Genomic DNA, 20255 nt, shown 5'->3' on the forward strand with positions numbered 1-20255 from the left:
TGTCTTTACCTTTTAAGTGGCGAATTTAATGTGTTTACATTTGAGATTATTATTGATAGGTTAGGATTTATTCCTGTCATTTGTTCATTGTTTTATAGTTGTTTTGTATATCCTTTCTTCCTCTCTTCGTTTTTTATTATTGCCATTTCCTTTTCCTTTCTTCTTCTCTTATTTTTTATTGCAGTTTTATGATCTGTAGTGGTAATGTTAGACTCCTTTCTCTTTCTCATTTGTGCATCTTCTCTACAATGAGTTTTATATTTTCATATGTTTTCATGATGATAGATATTGTCCTTTTGTTTTCAGGTATATGAGTCCCTTAAGCATTTCTTGCAGTTGTGGTCTAGTGGGGAAATCCCTCAATTTTTGTTTGTCTGGAAAAGACTTTATTTCTTCTTCATTTTTGAAATATAGCCTTGCTGGGTACAGTATTCTTGACTAGCAGTATCTGTTTTCTTTTAGCATTTTGACTGTATCACCCCAGTCTTTCCCTGCCTGTAAGGTTTCTGCTGAGAAATCTGCTGATAGTCTGATATGTATTTTCTTATATGTGACTTGATGCTTTTCTCTTGGTGTTTATAGAGTTCTCTATTTTTCTTTGACTTTTTTTTTTTTTTTTTTTTTTTTTTTTGAGACAGAATCTCACTCTGTGAGATTCCAGCCCAGGCTGGAATGCAGTGGCATGATCTTGGCTCACTGCAACCACTGCCTCCCCAGCTCAAGCGATTCTCGTACCTCAGCCTCCCAAGTAGCTGGGGTTACAGGCACCCACCACCACACTCAGCTAATTTTTGTATTTTTAGTAGAGACAAGGTTTTACTATGTTGGCCAGGCTGGTCTTGAATTCCTGGTCTCAAGTGATCTGCCCGCCTCGGCCTCCCAAAGTGCTGGGATTTCAGGCATGAGCCAACATGCCTGGCCTTGTCTTTCAGTTTTGACAGTTTGATTATAATGTGGCTTTTAGGGTTGAATGTATGTCGCAGTCCTTCAGCTTCCTTCCTTCCTATGCCTCTTACAAGACCTGAGTTTTTCTGCTCAGCTATTACTTGTTAAATATGTTTTCTATGCCTTTGCCCATCTCTTCTTGTGAAATTCCCAGAATTCTAGTATTTGGGCACCTCATGGTGTCCCATATGTTGTATAGGCTTTTTTTTTTTTTTTTTGGTGGGGGGTGGTCTGATTTGGTATTCAAAAGCCATGTTTTCAAATTCAGAAATTCTTTCTTCTGCTGAATCTAGTCTATTGTTGAAGTTCTCAGTTTTTTTGTTTCATTGATTGAATTTTTCAGTTTTAGACTTTCCGTTTGATGCTTTTCCATGATATCTATCTCACTGAATTTTTCATTCAGATCATGAATTTGTTTTCTGATTTCTTTGTATTGTTTATCTCCGTTCTCTTGTATCTCACTTAGTTTGTTAAATATCTTTATTTTAAATTCTTTTAGTCATGTCACAAATTTTCCTTTATTTGTTATCTGTTACTGGAGAATTATTGTGTTCCTTTGAGGATGTCGTGTTTCTTGCTTTTTCATGTTTCTTGTGTCCTTACATTGATATGTGCACAGCTGGTCTATCAATCGCTTCTTTCATTTTTATGGATTGGCTTTCATAGGGAAAGACTTTTTCATATATATGTATATATATATACACACACACATATATATACATATACATATGTATATGTATATATATGTGTGTGTGTATATATATGTATATGTATATGTATATATATATGTGTGTGTATATATATGTGTGTATGTGTGTATATATATGTATGTGTGTATATATGTATATGTATGTGTGTATACACACACACACACACACACACACACACTGTTGGTTGGGTGGGTGCAGTAGTGTAGACTTCTTAGCCTGTAATCAGCTAGTCAGCTTCAGTGTTGTCTGTGAGTTCCTTAGTTATTAGGCCGCACTTGTTAGTGTAGGCTGTGGTGAGGCTTCTTTGGGTATAGGCACACCAGGTGGGTTGGTCCATGGGTACAGTACTGGCAGTAGCAGGCAGGGCAGGCCTGTCCTCAAGTTCCTAGCTGGCATGCACCAGCACCAGCAGCAGCAGGAGTGGCAAAATGGTACCCAGGCTCCCAGATGGCACATTTAGGCACCCATGGCAGTGGCTATGGGTGGGGCAGATTAATCCCCACACCCCCAGATGGTACTTGCAGGTACTGACGGTGGCAGTGGGGAAGGTTGATCCCTGGGCCCCAGGATGGCATGCTCATGCACATGCACCTGTGGCACTAGCAGGGCAGACTTGTCCTCAGGTCCCACATGACACCTGTGGGCATTGGCAATGGCAGACACAGCATGCTTAACCTCAGGCCCCTGGATGGTACATATGAGTGTCCATAGCAATGGGCAGGGCAGGTCAGTCCCCAGACCCCAGATAATGTGTGCAGATACCAGTGGTGGTGACAGATGGGGCAGGCCTGTCCTCAGGCCCCCAGATAACAAGTATAGGCGCTAACAGCAGTAGATGAGGCAGTCTGATCCCCTCTTCCCTGGACAACACACACTAGCACTGGTAGTGGGTGGAGTAAACCTCTCTAAACCCTGTAGTTTCTTAATTCCTAAAGAATCTGTGAACAATTATGAAAAGAGAACCCTAAGTTACTTGTAATCAGTAATAGAGAAAAGCCCTAAAATTAAATATTCATAAGGCTTTTCCTAAAAATTACATTTGATAGTTATAAAATATAGAAATAAAAGCATCCAAGTAATATTTTAAAATATACTCTAGAAATCCTAGGAAAATATCAAAAATTTAAAACAAAGCAGCCATTTATATTTTAAACAGTAGCCAAAGCAAACCAAGAGTCATAGGAGAAAAACTGGTTTTGATATTTAGGGTTAGTAATGTCATCATTCTTTACATAGCTTGTTTTAATTAACTCATTTGAAATGAATCCAAAGCTTTGTGATTTTTGTGTTGCTTGTGATTTCTTAACATTATAATAAGTGCCAAATGTTTGTTAGCATAGTCAACAATTATCCAGACACTATTTTGTTCTTTGTTTTTCAGTAGCTGCAAAAGTACCTGTAAAAGTATTAGTCATATTTAGGCTTCCAAGTTTTCCAGTGAACTAGGAATCTGGCTTCAGCTTGGCAACTAATTCTGAGACCTTTAGTTGCTCATTTGTAAAATGGAATAGAGGAAGCTAAGTTACTTGCATATTTAAAGAATCCAACGCTATCTACCAAAAGTTCTGAGAGATCAGTATTGTGACCAGATACAAAATAAGTACACAAAAAATCATAGTTGCTCTGAAATAACCACTTAGAAAACATAATTTTTAAGACTCTAACACACCAAATATAAATTATCTGGCAATAACCTTTATAAAGATTTATTAAAATCTTTATGTAAAATTAAGAAAACTGCAACCTATTAAAGGAGTACATTGATATACTATGTTTCTAGAATACTTTATTTTTGACAAAAACCAAATTACCTAAAAATTATTTTATAAACCTAATATAATTCAAATAAAAATACCAGTAGAAGGAGGGAGAGAAACTTGCAAACAAATATAGCCACAAAATCTTCTAACAAAAAGAGTAGGGAAACATAATTTCTCACTCCTTAGGTATGGATTATGCATGGTGACTTCCTTTCAAAGTGTACATCATGGAAAGCAAGAAATAAAAGAGTAACTTCAAGCAGAAAAGATAACTGTTAGGTATTGGGCTTAATACTTGGATGATGAAATAACATGTACAATAAACCCCCATGACACGTTACCTATGTTACAAACCTTCACATATACCCCCAAACCTAAAATACACGTTTATTTAAAAAGAAAGAAAGAAAGATCTAACGTTTAAGTCTTTAATCCATCTCGAATTGATTTTTGTATAAGGTGTAAGGAAGGGATTCAGTTTCAGCTTTCTACATATGGCTAGCCAGTTTTCCCAGCACCATTTATTCGATAGGGAATCCTTTCCCCATTGCTTGTTTTTCTCAGGTTTGTCAAAGATCAGATAGTTGTAGATATGCGGCATTATTTCTGAGGGCTCTGTTCTGTTCCATTGATCTATATCTCTGTTTTGGTACCAGTACCATGCTGTTTTGGTTACTGTAGCCTTGTAGTATAGTTTGAAGTCAGGTAGTGTGATGCCTCCAGCTTTGTTCTTTTGGCTTAGGATTGACTTGGCGATGCGGGCTCTTTTTCGGTTCCATATGAACTTTAAAGTAGTTTTTTCCAATTCTGTGAGGAAAGTCATTGGTAGCTTGATGGGGATGGCATTGAATCTGTAAATTACCTTGGGCAGTATGGCCATTTTCACGATATTGATTCTTCCTACCCATGAGCATGGAATGTTCTTCCATTTGTTTGTATCCTCTTTTATTTCATTGAGCAGTGGTTTGTAGTTCTTGAAGAGGTCCTTCACGTCCCTTGTAAGTTGGATTCCTAGTTATTTTATTCTCTTTGAAGCAATTGTGAATGGGAGTTCACTCATGATTTGGCTCTCTGTTTGTCTGTTGTTGGTGTATAAGAATGCTTGTGACTTTTGTACATTGATTTTGTATCCTGAGACTTTGCTGAAGTTGCTCATCACCTTAAGGAGATTTTAGGCTGAGACAATGGGGTTTTCTAGATATACACTCATGTCATCTGCAAATAGGGACAATTTGACTTCCTCTTTTCCTAATTGAATACCCTTTATTTCCTTCTCCTGCCTAATTGCCGTGGCCAGAACTTCCAACACTATGTTGAATAGGAGTGGTGAGTGAGGGCATCCCTGTCTTGTGCCAGTTTTCAAAGGGAATGCTTCCAGTTTTTGCCCATTCAGTATGATATTGGCTGTGGGTTTGTCATAGATAGCTCTTATTATTTTGAGATACGTCCCATCAATACCTAATTTATTGAGAGTTTTTAGCATGAAGGGTTGTTGAATTTTGTCAAAGACCTAAAACCATAAAAACCCTAGAAGAAAACCTAGGCATTACCATTCAGGACATAGGCATGGGCAAGGACTTCATGTCTAAAACACCAAAAGCAATGGCAACAAAAGCCAAAATTGACAAATGGGATCTCATTAAACTAAAGAGCTTCTGCACAGCAAAAGAAACTACCATCAGAGTGAACAGGCAACCTACAAAATGGGAGAAAATTTTCGCAACCTACTCATCTGACAAAGGGCCAATATCCAGAATCTACAAAGAACTCAAACAAATTTACAAGAAAAAAACAAACAACCCCATCAAAAAGTGGGCAAAGGACATGAATAGACACTTCTCAAAAGAAGACATTTATGCAGTCAAAAAACACATGAAAAAATGCTCACCATCACTGGCCATCAGAGAAATGCAAATCAAAACCACAATGAGATACCATCTCACACCAGTTAGAATGGCAATCACTAAAAAGTCAGGAAACAACAGGTGCTGGAGAGGATGTGGAGAAATAGGAACACTTTTACACTGTTGGTGGGACTGTAAAGTAGTTCAACCCTTGTGGAAGTCAGTGTGGCAATTCCTCAGGGATCTAGAACTAGAAATTCCATTTGACCCAGCCATCCCGTTGCTGGGTATATACCCAAAGGATTATAAATCATGCTGCTATTAAGACACATGCACACGTATGTTTATTGCGGCACTATTCACAATAGCAAAGACTTGGAACCAACCCAAATGTCCAACAATGATAGACTGGATTAAGAAAATGTGGCACATGTACACCATGGAATACTATGCAGCCATAAAAAATGATGAGTTCATGTCCTTTGTAGGGACATGGATGAAATTGGAAATCATCATTCTCAGTAAACCATCGCAAGAACAGAAAACCAAACACCACATATTCTCACTCATAGGTGGGAATTGAACAATGAGAACACATGGACACAGGAAGGGGAACATCACACTCTGGGGACTGTTGTGGGGTGGGGGGAGGGGGGAGGGATAGCATTGGGAGATATACCTAATGCTAGATGACGAGTTGGTGGGTGCAGCGCACCAGCATGGCACATGTATACATATGTAACTAACCTGCACATTGCGCACATGTACCCTAAAACCTAATGTATAATAATAATAAATAAATAAATTTTAAAAAATAAAAAGAAAGAAAGAAAGAAAGAGGAGTAATTTTGCAGTGTAGAAACCTGATAAGCACTACCTCAGTGAAGTGATCAAGGTCAACATTAACAGTCATAAATCATGTTGCTAGTATGTACCCTTGAAATAATGTGATGCTAATGGTATTTTACATCTAAGGCCTTTCTCCCAATAACCCATAAGCCCAGTCTTATCATGAGAAAAATGTTGAATTGCAGCCCTGTGACATCTGACCAGTATTCCTCAAAACTGTCAAGGTGATCAAAAACAAGGAAATTCTGAAAACTTGCCACAGCCAAGAGTAGGCTAAGGAGACATGACAACTAAATGTAATATGGTATCCTGAATGGGATTCAGGAACAGAAAAAGGATATCAAATAAAAGCTAAGGGCATTGCTCTACTTGGGTTGCTATAAACAAGATATCACAGACTGGGTAGCTTAAACAACATTTATTTTCTCACAGTTCTGTAGGTTGGAAGTCCAAGATCAAGATGCTAGCAGGGTCGGTTTCTGGTGAGGTCTCTTTTCCAGGCTTGCAGACAGCCATCTTCTTGCTGTATCCTCACATGATCTTTCTTCTGTGCTCATGTGCTCCTCACGTCTCATCATTTTCTTTTTTTTCTTTTTTTTTTTTTAGACGGAGTCTCACTCTGTCCCCCAGGCTGGAGTGCAGTGGCGCGATCTCCCCTCACTGCAAGCTTCGCCTCCCAGGTTCATGCCATTCTCCTGCCTCAGCCTCCCATATAGCTGGGACTACAGGCGCCAGCCACCATGCCTGGCTAATTTTTTTTTGTTTTTTTAGTAGGGACGGGGTTTCACCGTGTTAGCCAAGATGGTCTCGATCTCCTGACCTCGTGATCTGCCCGCCTCGGCCTCCCAAAGTGCTGGGATTACAGGCGTGAGCCACCGTGCCCAGCCTCATCATTTTCTTATAAAGACACAAGTCCTATTGGATTGCTGTCCCACCCTTATGGCCTTATTTAATCTTAATTACCTGCTTAAAGGCCCTATCTTCAAATATGGTCACATAGTATATTTGTATGTATATGTATGAATGTATTCAATGTATGAATTTTGCAGGAACACAATTTGGTCCATGACACTAAAGAAATCTAAATAAATTTTGGACTTTACTTAATAACAACCTATCAGTATTGCTTCATTGAATACAACAAGTGTACCATACTAATGTAAGACGTTAGTAATACACCAGAGTAGTTTGAGGGTACAAGAACTCTCTGTACTATTTGCTAAATTTTGTGTAAATCTGAACTGTTCTAAAAATAGTCTATTAAAAAATACACAAATTTTGAGACATATGTTTAAAAATGAGTAACAGGATCATGATCTTTCCCAGTCAGATAGATGCCTAAGTATACAACAGAGTTACAATAATTAAAGCAGCAGTGTACTGTACAAGGTGGATTATTTAAGAAATGAAGTTGGGACAGTGAGGTAGCCATTTTGGGAAAATAATTAAATTAGAACTTTATCCGACCCAATATACTACAACAAACTTCTGAATTGATTAAAGATTAACAAATGAAAAAAGAAGAAAGTGCTAGAAGAAAATATAGGTGGATATTTACATGGTCTCGATGTAGGAAGTGATGTGCCTATGTATTACAGTAGTTATTGAAGAGTTATGGTAATTTTTGTTTACTTTTTCTTCTTGCCTCTTAGGATTGTCCTACTTTGCAAAAAGAAAAACAAAAACAGTGAATGTATATTGCTGAAGCTATGAAAGTTATAAAAATAAAATAACATTTCTATAACTATTTGATTCTATAAATAGTGTCTGCCCTCCAAATGGCTTAAGTCTAGTGTAGATAAGGACATATTTAGAAATATACGTATAAACCTCCAACGTGAGTTGGGATCAAATAAGTTATATGTGTATGATGATGTACACAAAACACTTTGAAAGGGGTATGTAGTTGTCTATGCCCATTTATATTTCCATAAAGGAATGCCTGATGCTGGGTAATTTATTTTTTAAAAAAATAAGGCTTATTTGGCTCACAGCTCTGCAGGCTATTCAAGAAGGATGGCACCAGGATCTGCTTCTGGTGAGGGCCTCAGGCTGCTTCCACTCATGGTAGAAGGCAAAGGGGAGGTGGCATGGGCAGATCACATCATGAGAGAGGAGTGAGAGTGAAAGGGAAGGTGCCAGGTTCTTTTTAACAACCAGTACTCAAGGAAACTCTCATAGCAACTAATAGAGTGAGAGCTCACTCATTACCACAAGATCAGCACAAAATCATTCATGAGGGATCCACCCCCATGACCCAAACACTTCTCACCAGGCCCCACTTCCAACACTGGGTATCAAACTTCAACATGAGACTTGGCAGAGCCAAAGAAACCATATTCAAACCACAGTAGCAGTATAATAGAGTATTATAAAAATGTAAATATCCATATAAGCACAGTTTATATGCAACACATAGACACACTATTATGGACTGAATTGTATCTCCCTAAAATTCATATATTGAAGCTCTAACTGCCAATATGATGGTATTTGGAGGTGGGGCCTTTGGAAGGAAATGCTTAGGTTTAAATGAGGTCATGAGGGTGCCCCCGCTCTCCCTGCATCCCCGTGTTGTGATTAGTGTCCTCATAAGGAAGAAACTAAAAACTCTCTCTCTCTGGCACATACTGAGGAAAGCTCATGTAAGGACACAGTGAGAAGGCAGCCATTTGCAATCCAAGGAGAGAGCCCTCACCAGACACTGACTGATGGCACCTTGATCTGGGACTTCTGTCTGCGAGAAAATAAATTGCTATTGTTTAAGCCACTCAGGCCATGGTATTTTGTTATGGCAGCCCAAGCTAACTAAGACACAAAGTACAAAATAAGTTAAAATGATAATAAATGTTTGGATTGCACTTTGCCATTTGCAGAGCCCTTTCAAATCCATGATGTTTGATCCTCAGGCCATGCGAGGTAAATAGGGTGCACATTACCACCCCTCTCCACAGGTGAGGAAACAGAGGCCTGAGAAGCAATGTGACTTTCTCCAGTAATAGTGACTGAATGTAACTCAAATCAAACTCAGGGCTTCTGAGTGCATACCACAGAGGTTTCATAGAAGGTGTTAAAGAAATTCAAAGGCAGGAACAGATCCTAAGGCCCAGGGCAGTCAGAAAAGAATTTTAGGAGGAAATGGGAATTCAACTGGGCTTTGAAAAAAACAGGGACATACACCAGTGGGAAGGAGGTGGAAGGGCCTCCCAGAGAAGTGACGTGGACAAAAGTATGCTGCAGCCCATCTATGATACAGAGCAGGGTATGGTCCTTTCAAAGGATCAAATGTGGGCAAAACTTGAAAATTGTTTGGTCTTGCTGAGATTTTTCTTTAAAAATAAAAAGTCTGGTTTTGCTTTTTAAATACAAGTCTCCTTTCAACCCTACCCCTAAAAAACTTAAATCAGATTCATTAAAGTTTGTAATCCATAGTCCCATAGAATGACAATCTTAGTAATAACTAGGAGCTATTTTGTTAGGTTTCTTAGAATTCTAACTTAACAGAGAAATGAGAAGCTGTCAACACAGTACACTAACACAGTACAGAGACAAATTTTGTGTACGGCAAAATTTCATAAAGAATGGCAAGGTCTTTCAACCCACATGGGGAAGGCTGTCCGAGGACAATATATGTACTTTCTCCCACCTCAAAGGCTAATCATACACTAGACAGATGTCAATCTTCAAGCAGTTTAACTGGTCCATTTGAGAAAGATAAGTGTTGGATTTTCATATCATAAAGTTAGTAGTAGTAGAAATACCTTGTTTCAGCTTTTCGAGTAACTTATTAGCCTTTTCTCTGGCATTATCATGTAAGAGTTTGTAAACATAATTGCTCAATGATTTAGAATTATGTATTAATACTATCAAGGAGCAAGGTGAACAAAACCAGAATTCTAGTCAAAGGTTTTGGAGGTGGCTGGCTACTCAGAAACATTTATTTATTCAGCACACATTTATTGAGGGCATTCTTCTTGGCAAGCATTGCTGGCTAGTACAAAGGCCAATTGGTACAAAGGCCAATAACAGAGCCACCATAGAGCCAGGTGTGCTGGCACGTGTCTATAGTCCCAGCTGCTTGGGAGGCAGAGGCAGGAGGATCACTTGAGCCCAGCAGTTCAGGGCTATAGTGGGCTATGATTGCTTGAGTAGCCACTGCATTCCAGCCTGGGCAACATAGCAAAACCCCATCTCAACAAAAAAGCAGAGCCGCCACCCTCCAGAGCACCTGCAGCCTAGTAAGGAAGACAGCAGTTACACTCTAGTATGAGGAAGAGTAAACCAGAGAGATATTCAAGATTCTCTGCAAGACCAGAAGAGGGTCTTAACCCTGGGGGAGAAACAGCAGGTCAGACCAGGAAAGGAATCAGGAACCATTTCTAAGATGGAGATAACACCTCAGCTAACCGAGAGACAGAAGTGTATAATGTTTATAGAGGCAGCGAGGAAGAAGGAGAGTGCAGGCGTTTGTTCAAGAAACTTCAAAGAATTGGGATGTCTGGAGCATAGATGTGATGGGAGAAGGAGATGTAACAGGCTGGAGAGGGAAGCAAAAGCCAGATTATAGAAGCCACATTGGGAATTTTGGGTTTCTTTGTGTAGACAATGGAGAGCCACCAAAGGATTTAAAACAGAGGAGTTTTCATGGCTACATTTGCATTTTTGAAAAATATAAAAGACCTGACTATTATAGACCACAAGGTAGTCCTTAGTAATTCAGTGGCTGAGAGGAGATTGCCAGATATCCACCCTTGCAGAGGCAGGCTATTTGCCCTTGGTTCCGCTCCTTTTGGACTTCCAGATGAATGAGGTGTCCCTGCTTAGCAACCCTATTTTAGGAAGAACTAGAAGAAACTGGAACTGAGATTTCAGATAGCACTGATTAAAGGCAATAAGGAGATAAAAATTTATAGAGGAAATTAATGCTTTTTCTTTTTTGTAAGTAAGCTTTCACCTAAAAGAGCGGTGCCTTTTCCCAAAGATGCTCCCACATTGCTCAAGACATGTCTGGAATTTCTCTTTTGAAATTTCTTTAATGTCCAACCTGGATTCATGTCTTTTTATGGTTGCATTTTTTAAATTTTGTACTCCAAAATAAGCACTACTCTATCTGATTTCTTATCTTCCTTACTAGACCTAGCACTGAATTGACTTTTGATGTATTCCCAAAGTCAAATCCATCTTTACAGGATGAAAGTTTGTTACCTCTGAAGACACTGAAGAAAGTATCTGGTCAAGACGTTATCAGCTACAAGTTTCTCGACCCTCAGTCTCAGAGATTGCCTATGAAACACGGGTGATAATAATCTTTTTCCTGCCCCCCCCCCATTCAGTTATTGTAAAGATGCTACCAGACAACATGGGAAAGCTTTTTGTAGAGTGCTGCATCAGTGAGTGCTATTTTTGTTGTCTCACAGTTTGCAGGCAATTCCAAACTGTGCATTTACCACATCGTGGTGTCTGTCTGTATGTTCTTACAGATTGTTTACTTCATGAAATTAGGGCCTGGGTCATATTTGGCTTTGTTTTACCAGTGTCCAGCGTTGGCAGCATGCATTAAAAGCCCCCGGATGTTTTTTGAATGAATAATTGAGTCTAGCTCATTGCCTTTTCCTCAAATCACATATATCAGAAATAAATAATGCACTTGAGATTATTCAGTTCAAATAATAGACTCAGAGGCTATTTGAGTTTCTTTGAGGAGTTTGTCATTAGGAACCAGCTGTTCTCCATCTCTGAAGGGGCAAGGACAAAGGGCTAATGAAATCAATCAATCTGAAAGCATAAAGGCTCTTAAGCTTTATTTCTGTGCCCTTTACTTTGACTGCATTTAAAAATAACTAGGAACATTTTTTTTTTAAGTTACTGATGCTGGGACCCCATCCCAGGACAATTAAATCAATACCTCTGGAGTTGGAAGCCTGGCACTGATAGTTTTTAAAGCTACTTGGTGATTTTAACATGCAACCTGCATCGGATACAGGGGCTCTAGAAATATGCTTTGAGAAACATTGCTTTAAACAAATAAAAAATTTAAAAAGGGGCCCTTCTTTCTAGTTCTACATCAGGTGCTATATGAGATGGATAAGAACATAAGGCATGTTCCCACTGCAGTCTATTGAAGGAATAAAAACTAGCAATCACTAGTATGAGTGAGTGGAAAAGCAACTATCAGTATTTGGTGAGCTACGAGAAATCATGAAAAGAGACTTATGCTGAGCCTGAGACTTTCTGCAGAATCTGGTAGATGTTTTAGGGAGTTTATCATCAAAATATAAGACAGTCTCTACCCACAAAAGGAAGTTGACTCTTAGCTTAGCAAGCCTTCTAGTACCAGCCAACAGGCCTGACCAGTACAAAGGGTCTGAAGGCCTTATTCCCAACACAAATCACCATGTTTGGCACCGGGAATGCAACAGTGAACAAGACTCAAACTGTCTCAAACAACTGAGTCTGTTCACAATCAAGTAAACAGGCAATTACAAACTGGGGAGAATTGATGAAAGAAATGAAATAAGGTTGGTGAGATAGGAAGCACCAGTTGTTGGAGGGCTTTTAAGGGTAGACTGAGGTATTTATTTCAGTCTAATATGATAACCAGTAGTTTCTGATCAAAAGAATGCTATAAAAGAAATGTGTAAGAAATATTATTTTTTAAGTTTTGGATCTGGGAAGGAAATAGTACAGATGTACAACAATTAGGACACCTGCAACAATCTTAGGGTTGGGTGATAAGTTCCTAAGTTAGGGTGGCTTGGATGTGGGAAGAAGAGGTTTGTAGACTTCCCAGTGAAAAAGATGGCTGTTTATATTACATAAGTAATTTAAATTCATTTAAATCGGAAATGAATTGCTAATGTTGGAATTCTATATTGGGCTACTTATTGTGTGTCTGAGAATCAGTTCCTCTCTTGATATTTCCCATTGATACAAATAGCTATTGTATCTTAGTCTATTTCACAATTATGGGAGAACTTTAAAAACTGGATAAGAAGTTAGTGAAGCCAGTCAAGGTCTAGTACTTTTTGAAAAATCAGTTGTTTACTTCTGTTTATAATTTTACACAGCCCCATACCAAAAAACACCAAAAACAATAACAAAAAAACCACTTTCCTGTCAAACACAACCTCTCTGAAAATAGTAAACCTCCATATTTTAACATACTATATATATAATATATACTGTATACTATAATATATAATAGATTATATATTATATATGATATATAATAGATATATTATATATGATATATAATAGATATATATGATATATATAATAGATTATATATTATATATGATATATAATAGATTATTATATATGATATATATAATAGATTATATATATGATATATATAATAGATTATATATGATATATATAATAGATTATATATTATATATGATATATAATAGATTATATATTATATATGATATATAATAGATTATATTATATATGATATATAATAGATTATATATTATATATGATATATATAATAGATTATATATTATATATGATATATAATATATACCATAGAGATCAGTTATAGTTTATATATACTATATATACTATATACCATATATAATATATAGCCATATATTATATATAACTATAGATTTTATATATACACTATATATAATATATAATATTGTAACACACTATAAAGTCAATGTTATTTGAGAATCTGAGCCTATGTGAAATTTTTTATTAATCAAACCTAAATTTTTGTCTTTGCCTTCAAGTGAACAAGCTCTACAATTTTCATATGTAAATGATCAGTGTGTAATTAATTCCAAAAAAATTCACTACTCTTTTTGGGCCAATTCCATAAAGAGCCACAGACTGGATAGTATTGAGTGATTGGGACATACACGATTGTAAACTATCAGACCCCCTGTACTCAAATTGAGTCTGTATTCTAAATCTTGTTGTGTATCCTCATAGGAGACTGTAAAGTGCAGGCATGCTTTCAATGCATACAGTCTGTGATTTATAGAGGCATGTAGGTCAGGAATTTATTATGCTGAAAATCATAATAACTGTTTTGTTTTGCTTTTCACAATGAAGTGACCAAAGCATGTTGAAAGATAAATGGATGAAGCATTTTGATTATGCTTTTATTTCTATTAAAGGTTAAATATTATTGCCAAGTAACCAGCCATGCTAAGTATTATGATATTAAAGCTGAAGTAGTTTGTAAGCTGATAGCCCTTTCTTTCCTCTGGGTTTAGGTTTGTTATTAATCAAAATGTTGGACTTGCTTAGTGCAGTGGTGTATGAAACAAACAGTTGAAAAAGACAGCTCCTTTAACTTATGGCTCTCTGCTTTTTTTCAAATTTGTAAGGAAATCTGTTTCTTCTTGTGGACTTTATGCTGTTATTCATGTGTCTAGAGTTCATTTTTTATACCAGAGCCGACTAAATCCAATAGTTGTAAGATTCTCTCATGGCATAGAAAGGAAGAAGGTGCCTTTTTATATTCTTAACTGACAAATTCTGATCAAGTCATTTTTGAAACATGGAGAATCCCTACTAGAAATGGATATTACAGAAAACCATCTGTATTTCTGGGCAGAGAAGAGGATAATTTTTTAAATAGAAGAATATGTATATGAAGAGGTATTAATAAGACAGTAAGTTTGTTTTCTCATATCAATCCAGGAGTATTGATGAAATTGTTTTAAAGGGCGTATGATTCCAGCTATACTGGTGTTGGCTTAGACATCAACACAGCCAGCCTGTAAGCACTTGGAAAGCTGCTGCTAAGCATGTACTGAAGTGCAGTAGAGAGGGGTCTAGACACCCCCGATGTGTGGTAAAGTACTTTTAACAGGACAGTCCTACCATTCTTCTGCACTTACTTCTCATCAGTGGTAATATTACAATTTTAAAGGGTGCATTTTGTGGGGGATGCAGCAAAGATTGTAAGAAGTGTTGAAGAAAAAGGCTACCTCTCAATAACTGGAGAAAAAAAGGCTTAATTTATTACTTAAGTAAAAAGGAGCTGTGCTTTTAGGCACAGTGTCTCCAAGCAAAGCAGGCTGCAAATCTTACACAGTGTTTTGGGGTCAGGAATTGTTTAGGGGCAGCTATCAGCCTCAAAAGCCCCATTATTCGAAAGAGACTATTGTTGACTGGCTGGCTTTCAGAAGCATATTCACTGGAGTGAGTCTGCAGCCGATGGGCCAACTTTCAAAAGCATGTGGCTATCACTGGTTAATTGGCTTTCAGAGGTGTATTTTCTGAAGTGAGTTGTCACTGATTATTTAGACCTTGGTGAGATATCATTAATTGCATAAATCTGGTTTACTTAATACCATGGCTGTCGAACAGTCAGCCTTGTTCTGGGAGTTAGAGATTGTCTTACTTTCAGAAGCTAATACCTAAACACTGTAGGAAATTGAACGCACAAGAAAATTAGATTTTGCAATGATTGTACAATACATTTTCTAAATAAGGGTGTCTACTAAAGGAATGGAAGTGTAAAAAGTCAGCAACTCCACATGTGAAATAGCATGTTCAGGTATTAAGATCAGTTATGAAATTTGATACAAATTATGTATCATTAATAATATAGTTCCAAGCATGGTGGCATGCGCTTGTAATCCCAGCTCCTTGGGAGGCTGAGGCAAGGTGTTCACTTGAGCCCAGGAGTTCGAGACCATCTGGGGCAACATAGCAAGATCTCCTCTCAAAAATAATAATAATAATAATAATAATAATAATGAAGTATAAAAATGTGAATGTGACTTAACTCATTCAGTAAATTAAAGTAGATTCTAGATCATCCATATATATCATTTCTACTTATTGCTTTCCAGTAAGCTTTTTCAGGTGGGACAAAAGAAGGTAGAAATGGTACATAAGCCTCAACTCGCCAGCCCTGGTGAGCAGCAGCTACTGAACCCTTAGTAATGATGGTATCACTAAAATTGTGACATTTTATTTCCCTCCTAAAATCTTTTTAGGACTCTTCAAAATCTGGGTATACCCATGTGAGTTTGCCACACAAGTAAATTTCACTCATCATTTGTGCTGCTGTAGAAGTATTAATCCTACAGTTTAACCCTATCTGCTGTGATGAAGAAAAGTGTGTATAGGATATAACTGGTAGGAAAAGACTTAAGAGTTTTGTTTTATTTGTATGAAAATTGAACTTTTCACTGGGCACGGTGGCTCACACCTGTAATCCCAGCACTTTGGGAGGCCGAGGCAGGCAGATCACGAGGTCAGAAGTTCGAGACCAGCCTGGCCAGCATGGTGAAACCCCGTCTCTACTAAAAATACAAAAAATTAGCCGGGCATGGTGGCAAATCTCTGTAGTCCCAGCCACTTGGGAGGCCGAGGCAGGAGAATCGCTTGAACCCGGGAGGTGAAGGTTGCAGTGAGCCGAGATCACGCCACTGCACTCCAGCCTGGGCAAGAGTGAGACTCCGTCTCAAAAAAAAAAATTGAATTTTTCTCTTTCTAAATTCATTCAACTGTTCTGAAGTCTGCTCTTTGGACTTCCCTGTTTATTCCTGGCACCTCATATGGGGCACAGCTAATTACTAACATATTTCGCTGATCCTAAAGATAGCTAGCTTATGACCTCTCAGGATTCCAGCATATGCTGATACCTTAAGACCAGTAAGCTTTTGATGAAGTAAGAAAGCAGGATTGGTTAGATTTGTTGTAATCAACAGTAGAAGGAAATTAGTCCATAGAGTTATGTCAAAAGTTTAGTTTCCTTTTGTATGAAGAAAATATTTTTTAAACCAGCAAATTCCCCAGGAAAGAGAGTCATAACACCATTTGAACATCATTTTTAAATTACCTTAATGTATTCCCAACTCTTGACCCATGTAACTGTTGAAATTTTTAAAAATCAGATAGGGCTGGCTTATTGTCTTGAGTTTTGCTCTGCAACCTGACTCACTCTGGCTAAAGGAATGTGTTCTTTAAAGGAAGCAGACAGTGTCCTCTGAGTTTACTTTGAGGAACACTTCTGTATAGAACTCTTTTAACCTCCCATCAGGGGAGAAACCTCAAGTGAAGACTGAGGCAAAGAGACTCTCTACTAGAAATACAAACCAGCAGAACAAACTGCAGACATGTTTTTCAAATTTAAGAGTTTTCTGAGAAGTTGGTTTCCATGTGGTGTAAGCACCAGTAAACAACAAACCCATCTTGGTGTTCTGTACGCTTATGGTTCATTATGTCAATGATAGTAGAGTATAGAATTTCTACTGTAAGTTCCCATGCAAGAAATCACTGAACCATCTCTCTCCCTATTTAGGATGTCACATGTACTTCAGTTTGAGGATAAAAGCAGAAAAGTGAAAGATGCAAGCATGCAAGACTCAGATACATTTGAAATCTATGATCCTCGGAATCCAGTGAATAAAAGAAGGAGGGAAGAAAGCAAAAAGCTGATGAGAGAGAAAAAAGAAAGAAGATAAAATGAGAATAATGATAACCAGAACTTGCTGGAAATGTGCCTGCAATGGCCTTGTAACAGCCATTGTTCCCAACAGCATCACTTAGGGGTGTGAAAAGAAGTATTTTTGAACCTGTTGTCTGGTTTTGAAAAACAATTATCTTGTTTTGCAAATTGTGGAATGATGTAAGCAAATGCTTTTGGTTACTGGTACATGTGTTTTTTCCTAGCTGACCTTTTATATTGCTAAATCTGAAATAAAATTACACATTTCATGTTAACCATTGCAGACTGCAAGCCTGTTTGTGTCCTTTTACCCTAAAATATATGAAGGCTTCCTTTTCAAGATTTTTTATAAGAAGTTATTACAGAAAGAATATGTGTGGGGAACCTCCCTTTCACTAACTTCAGAATATAATAAAAGATTATAAATAAAATATAGAATATAAATATGGATGGGGTTTTTTGCATATAAATATTTCAAAATATCCAAGCCAGCACAACTCAATATCCTCATGCCTTCAGTCTTGAGGAACCCCCAGGTGAACATTCACACCTCCATGCAGGCCAGTGCCTGGGTTTTATGGGCACAGTCAAGATACTTTAACACTCTAAGTAACATCAGCCAGGCTCACTGCATGCCCAGCCTGACACCTGGCCCCCTGCCCACTCCTCTGTCCTTCTCAGCACAGCGATACCAAGAGTACATGCAGAGGTCTCATTCTGACAACAAAAACTCATTAAGAATTTAGCTTTTGATGACAATCATTCATACTCATTTTTTGTTTTTTGTTTTTTTTTTTTGAGACAGAGTTTCGCTTTAGTTGCCCAGGCTGGAGTGCAATGGCACAATCTCAGCTTACCACAACCTCCGCCTCCTGGGTTCAAGCAATTCTTCTGCCTCAGCCTGCCAAGTAGCTGGGATTACAGGCATGCGCCACTATGCCCGGCTAATTCTGCATTTTTAGTAAAGGCGGGGTTTCTCCATGTTGGCCAGGCTGGTCTCAAACTCCCAACCTCAGGTGATCCACCTGCCTCTGCCTCCCAAAGTGCTGGGATTACAGGCATGAGCCACTGCGACTGGCCCATACTGGTTATTTACTGTATATTATCTATATTATATATTACAGTCTGAATGCTAAAATTATATCACGGGCTATTTTCACTAACCTGATAAAATCTCACCAGCTACTTCTTTTCAGATCATGTCTCATCAGCTCTCTCTTTCAGAATGTAATCTGATAGGCTTTCTCTAGAGCATAGAGCACTGGTTCTCAAAATGTAATTGCAGATGCAACACTACAGCAGTAGCATCACTTCAGAACATGTCAGAAATGTAACTTCTTGGCCATACCACCCACCACTACCACCTCTCTTTCAGACTACTGTATCTGAAACTTTGAACCCTGAGGGCTCATTAAACAGATGGATGGGCCTCACTCTTGGTGGTTCCACCTCTTTTGATATTGGCAATATCTAGTGAAGTTAAAAATGTGTATATCCAATAACCCAAAAATTCTAATTCTAGGTCCTAGGAATCCTAAAGAAATTATCACATAAATAATTCTAAGTTATAAACTAAAGCATCAATCAAAGAATGGATAAATAAGTTGTTGAACAGTCATACTATGGAATACTTTATAGAGGTGAAAATCAGTAAACCAGAGCTATATGTAGTAGCAGATCTTTAAAATAATGTGGAAAAAAAGGAAACTGCCTATATAAAAATTAAGACACACAATTCATTATGATATATTGTTTATGAATGTACACATATGTAGAAAAGTATAAAAACACATGTGGAAATAGTGTTTGCCTCTGAGAAGGAATTCACAGGGAGCTCACTTGTGTTTGTAATGTTTTATTTTTTAAGTGCTGGATGGTAGATACTCAGTTCTCATTTTCTGTACATTTTGGAATACCTGAAATATTTCACAATTTTTTTATGATTATATCTGGAACCTGAGGTGAGAACACAGAAGGACCCCCAGTGCTAACAAGAACCCTTTCTATTTTGCTTCAGGAAGAAGGAGAGAGCTTCAAAGAGGAGGAGAGGGCTATGATTGAGGTGTTCTGGGAAAATGTCAACCCACTCAAATGCAGAGTGGTCAGACTCAAAGCCACCCCAAAATAAGCCAGTGCTTGGAAGTGTGTCCCATCTTCCCCTCACCATAAAGGTTATAATATTGGTTTTATTTCAGATAAAACAGAATTTTGTCTTCCGAACTCACAAAGTCTCTGTTGGTTATTCTGAAACGTATTACCACTAAATCTGTCTGTGTTGAAGTACCCTATGGTTTCTCTACCATTCCTCCTGGATTGTGTCCACCTTAACCAGTGCAGTGTTATCCTGGAACAGGAAACCACAGACCTCCAGGGCACACACTAGAGAATACTATTTGCAGGTTTAAAAAGATAACTGAATGACAAAATTAAAACCAGTTTGGTTGAATGTTTCTCATCCTGTTTTAACCACAAGGAGCAGAAAGATCTGAAATTCCACAGAGATTAGAATTTTGTCAGAAGAACTTCAACATGATAATAAAATTCACCATAAACTTAACTGAATAATTGCAATAATAATTTTTAAAAAGCTTAAAAATGTAGTTGAATTACCTGTTCCATATTGTATGAAATGTGTTCATAGTTAAACCTTTTGCAAATGTCACAGGAATGTGTGGGAGCCAAATAAATTCCCAAAACAAAAAACAAATTCAAAAAACATGTTAGAAAA

General features: G+C 37.7%; 1 protein-coding gene across 1 annotated transcript in view; it reads left to right on the forward strand.

Annotated features, from left to right (window-relative positions):
- Positions 1-17802, forward strand: part of CWC27 (CWC27 spliceosome associated cyclophilin) — a 264667-nt gene extending 246865 nt beyond the window's left edge. The window contains exon 14 of the mRNA XM_054487499.2: positions 17381-17802. Within this exon, the coding sequence (XP_054343474.1) occupies positions 17381-17543 (163 nt within the window). The 3' untranslated portion in view covers positions 17544-17802. The remainder of the gene's footprint in view (positions 1-17380) is intronic.
- The last annotated feature ends 2453 nt before the right edge of the window (positions 17803-20255 follow it).

Source organism: Pongo pygmaeus, chromosome 4, assembly GCF_028885625.2.
Source record: "Pongo pygmaeus isolate AG05252 chromosome 4, NHGRI_mPonPyg2-v2.0_pri, whole genome shotgun sequence".
Classification (NCBI taxonomy): Eukaryota; Metazoa; Chordata; class Mammalia; order Primates; family Hominidae; genus Pongo; species Pongo pygmaeus.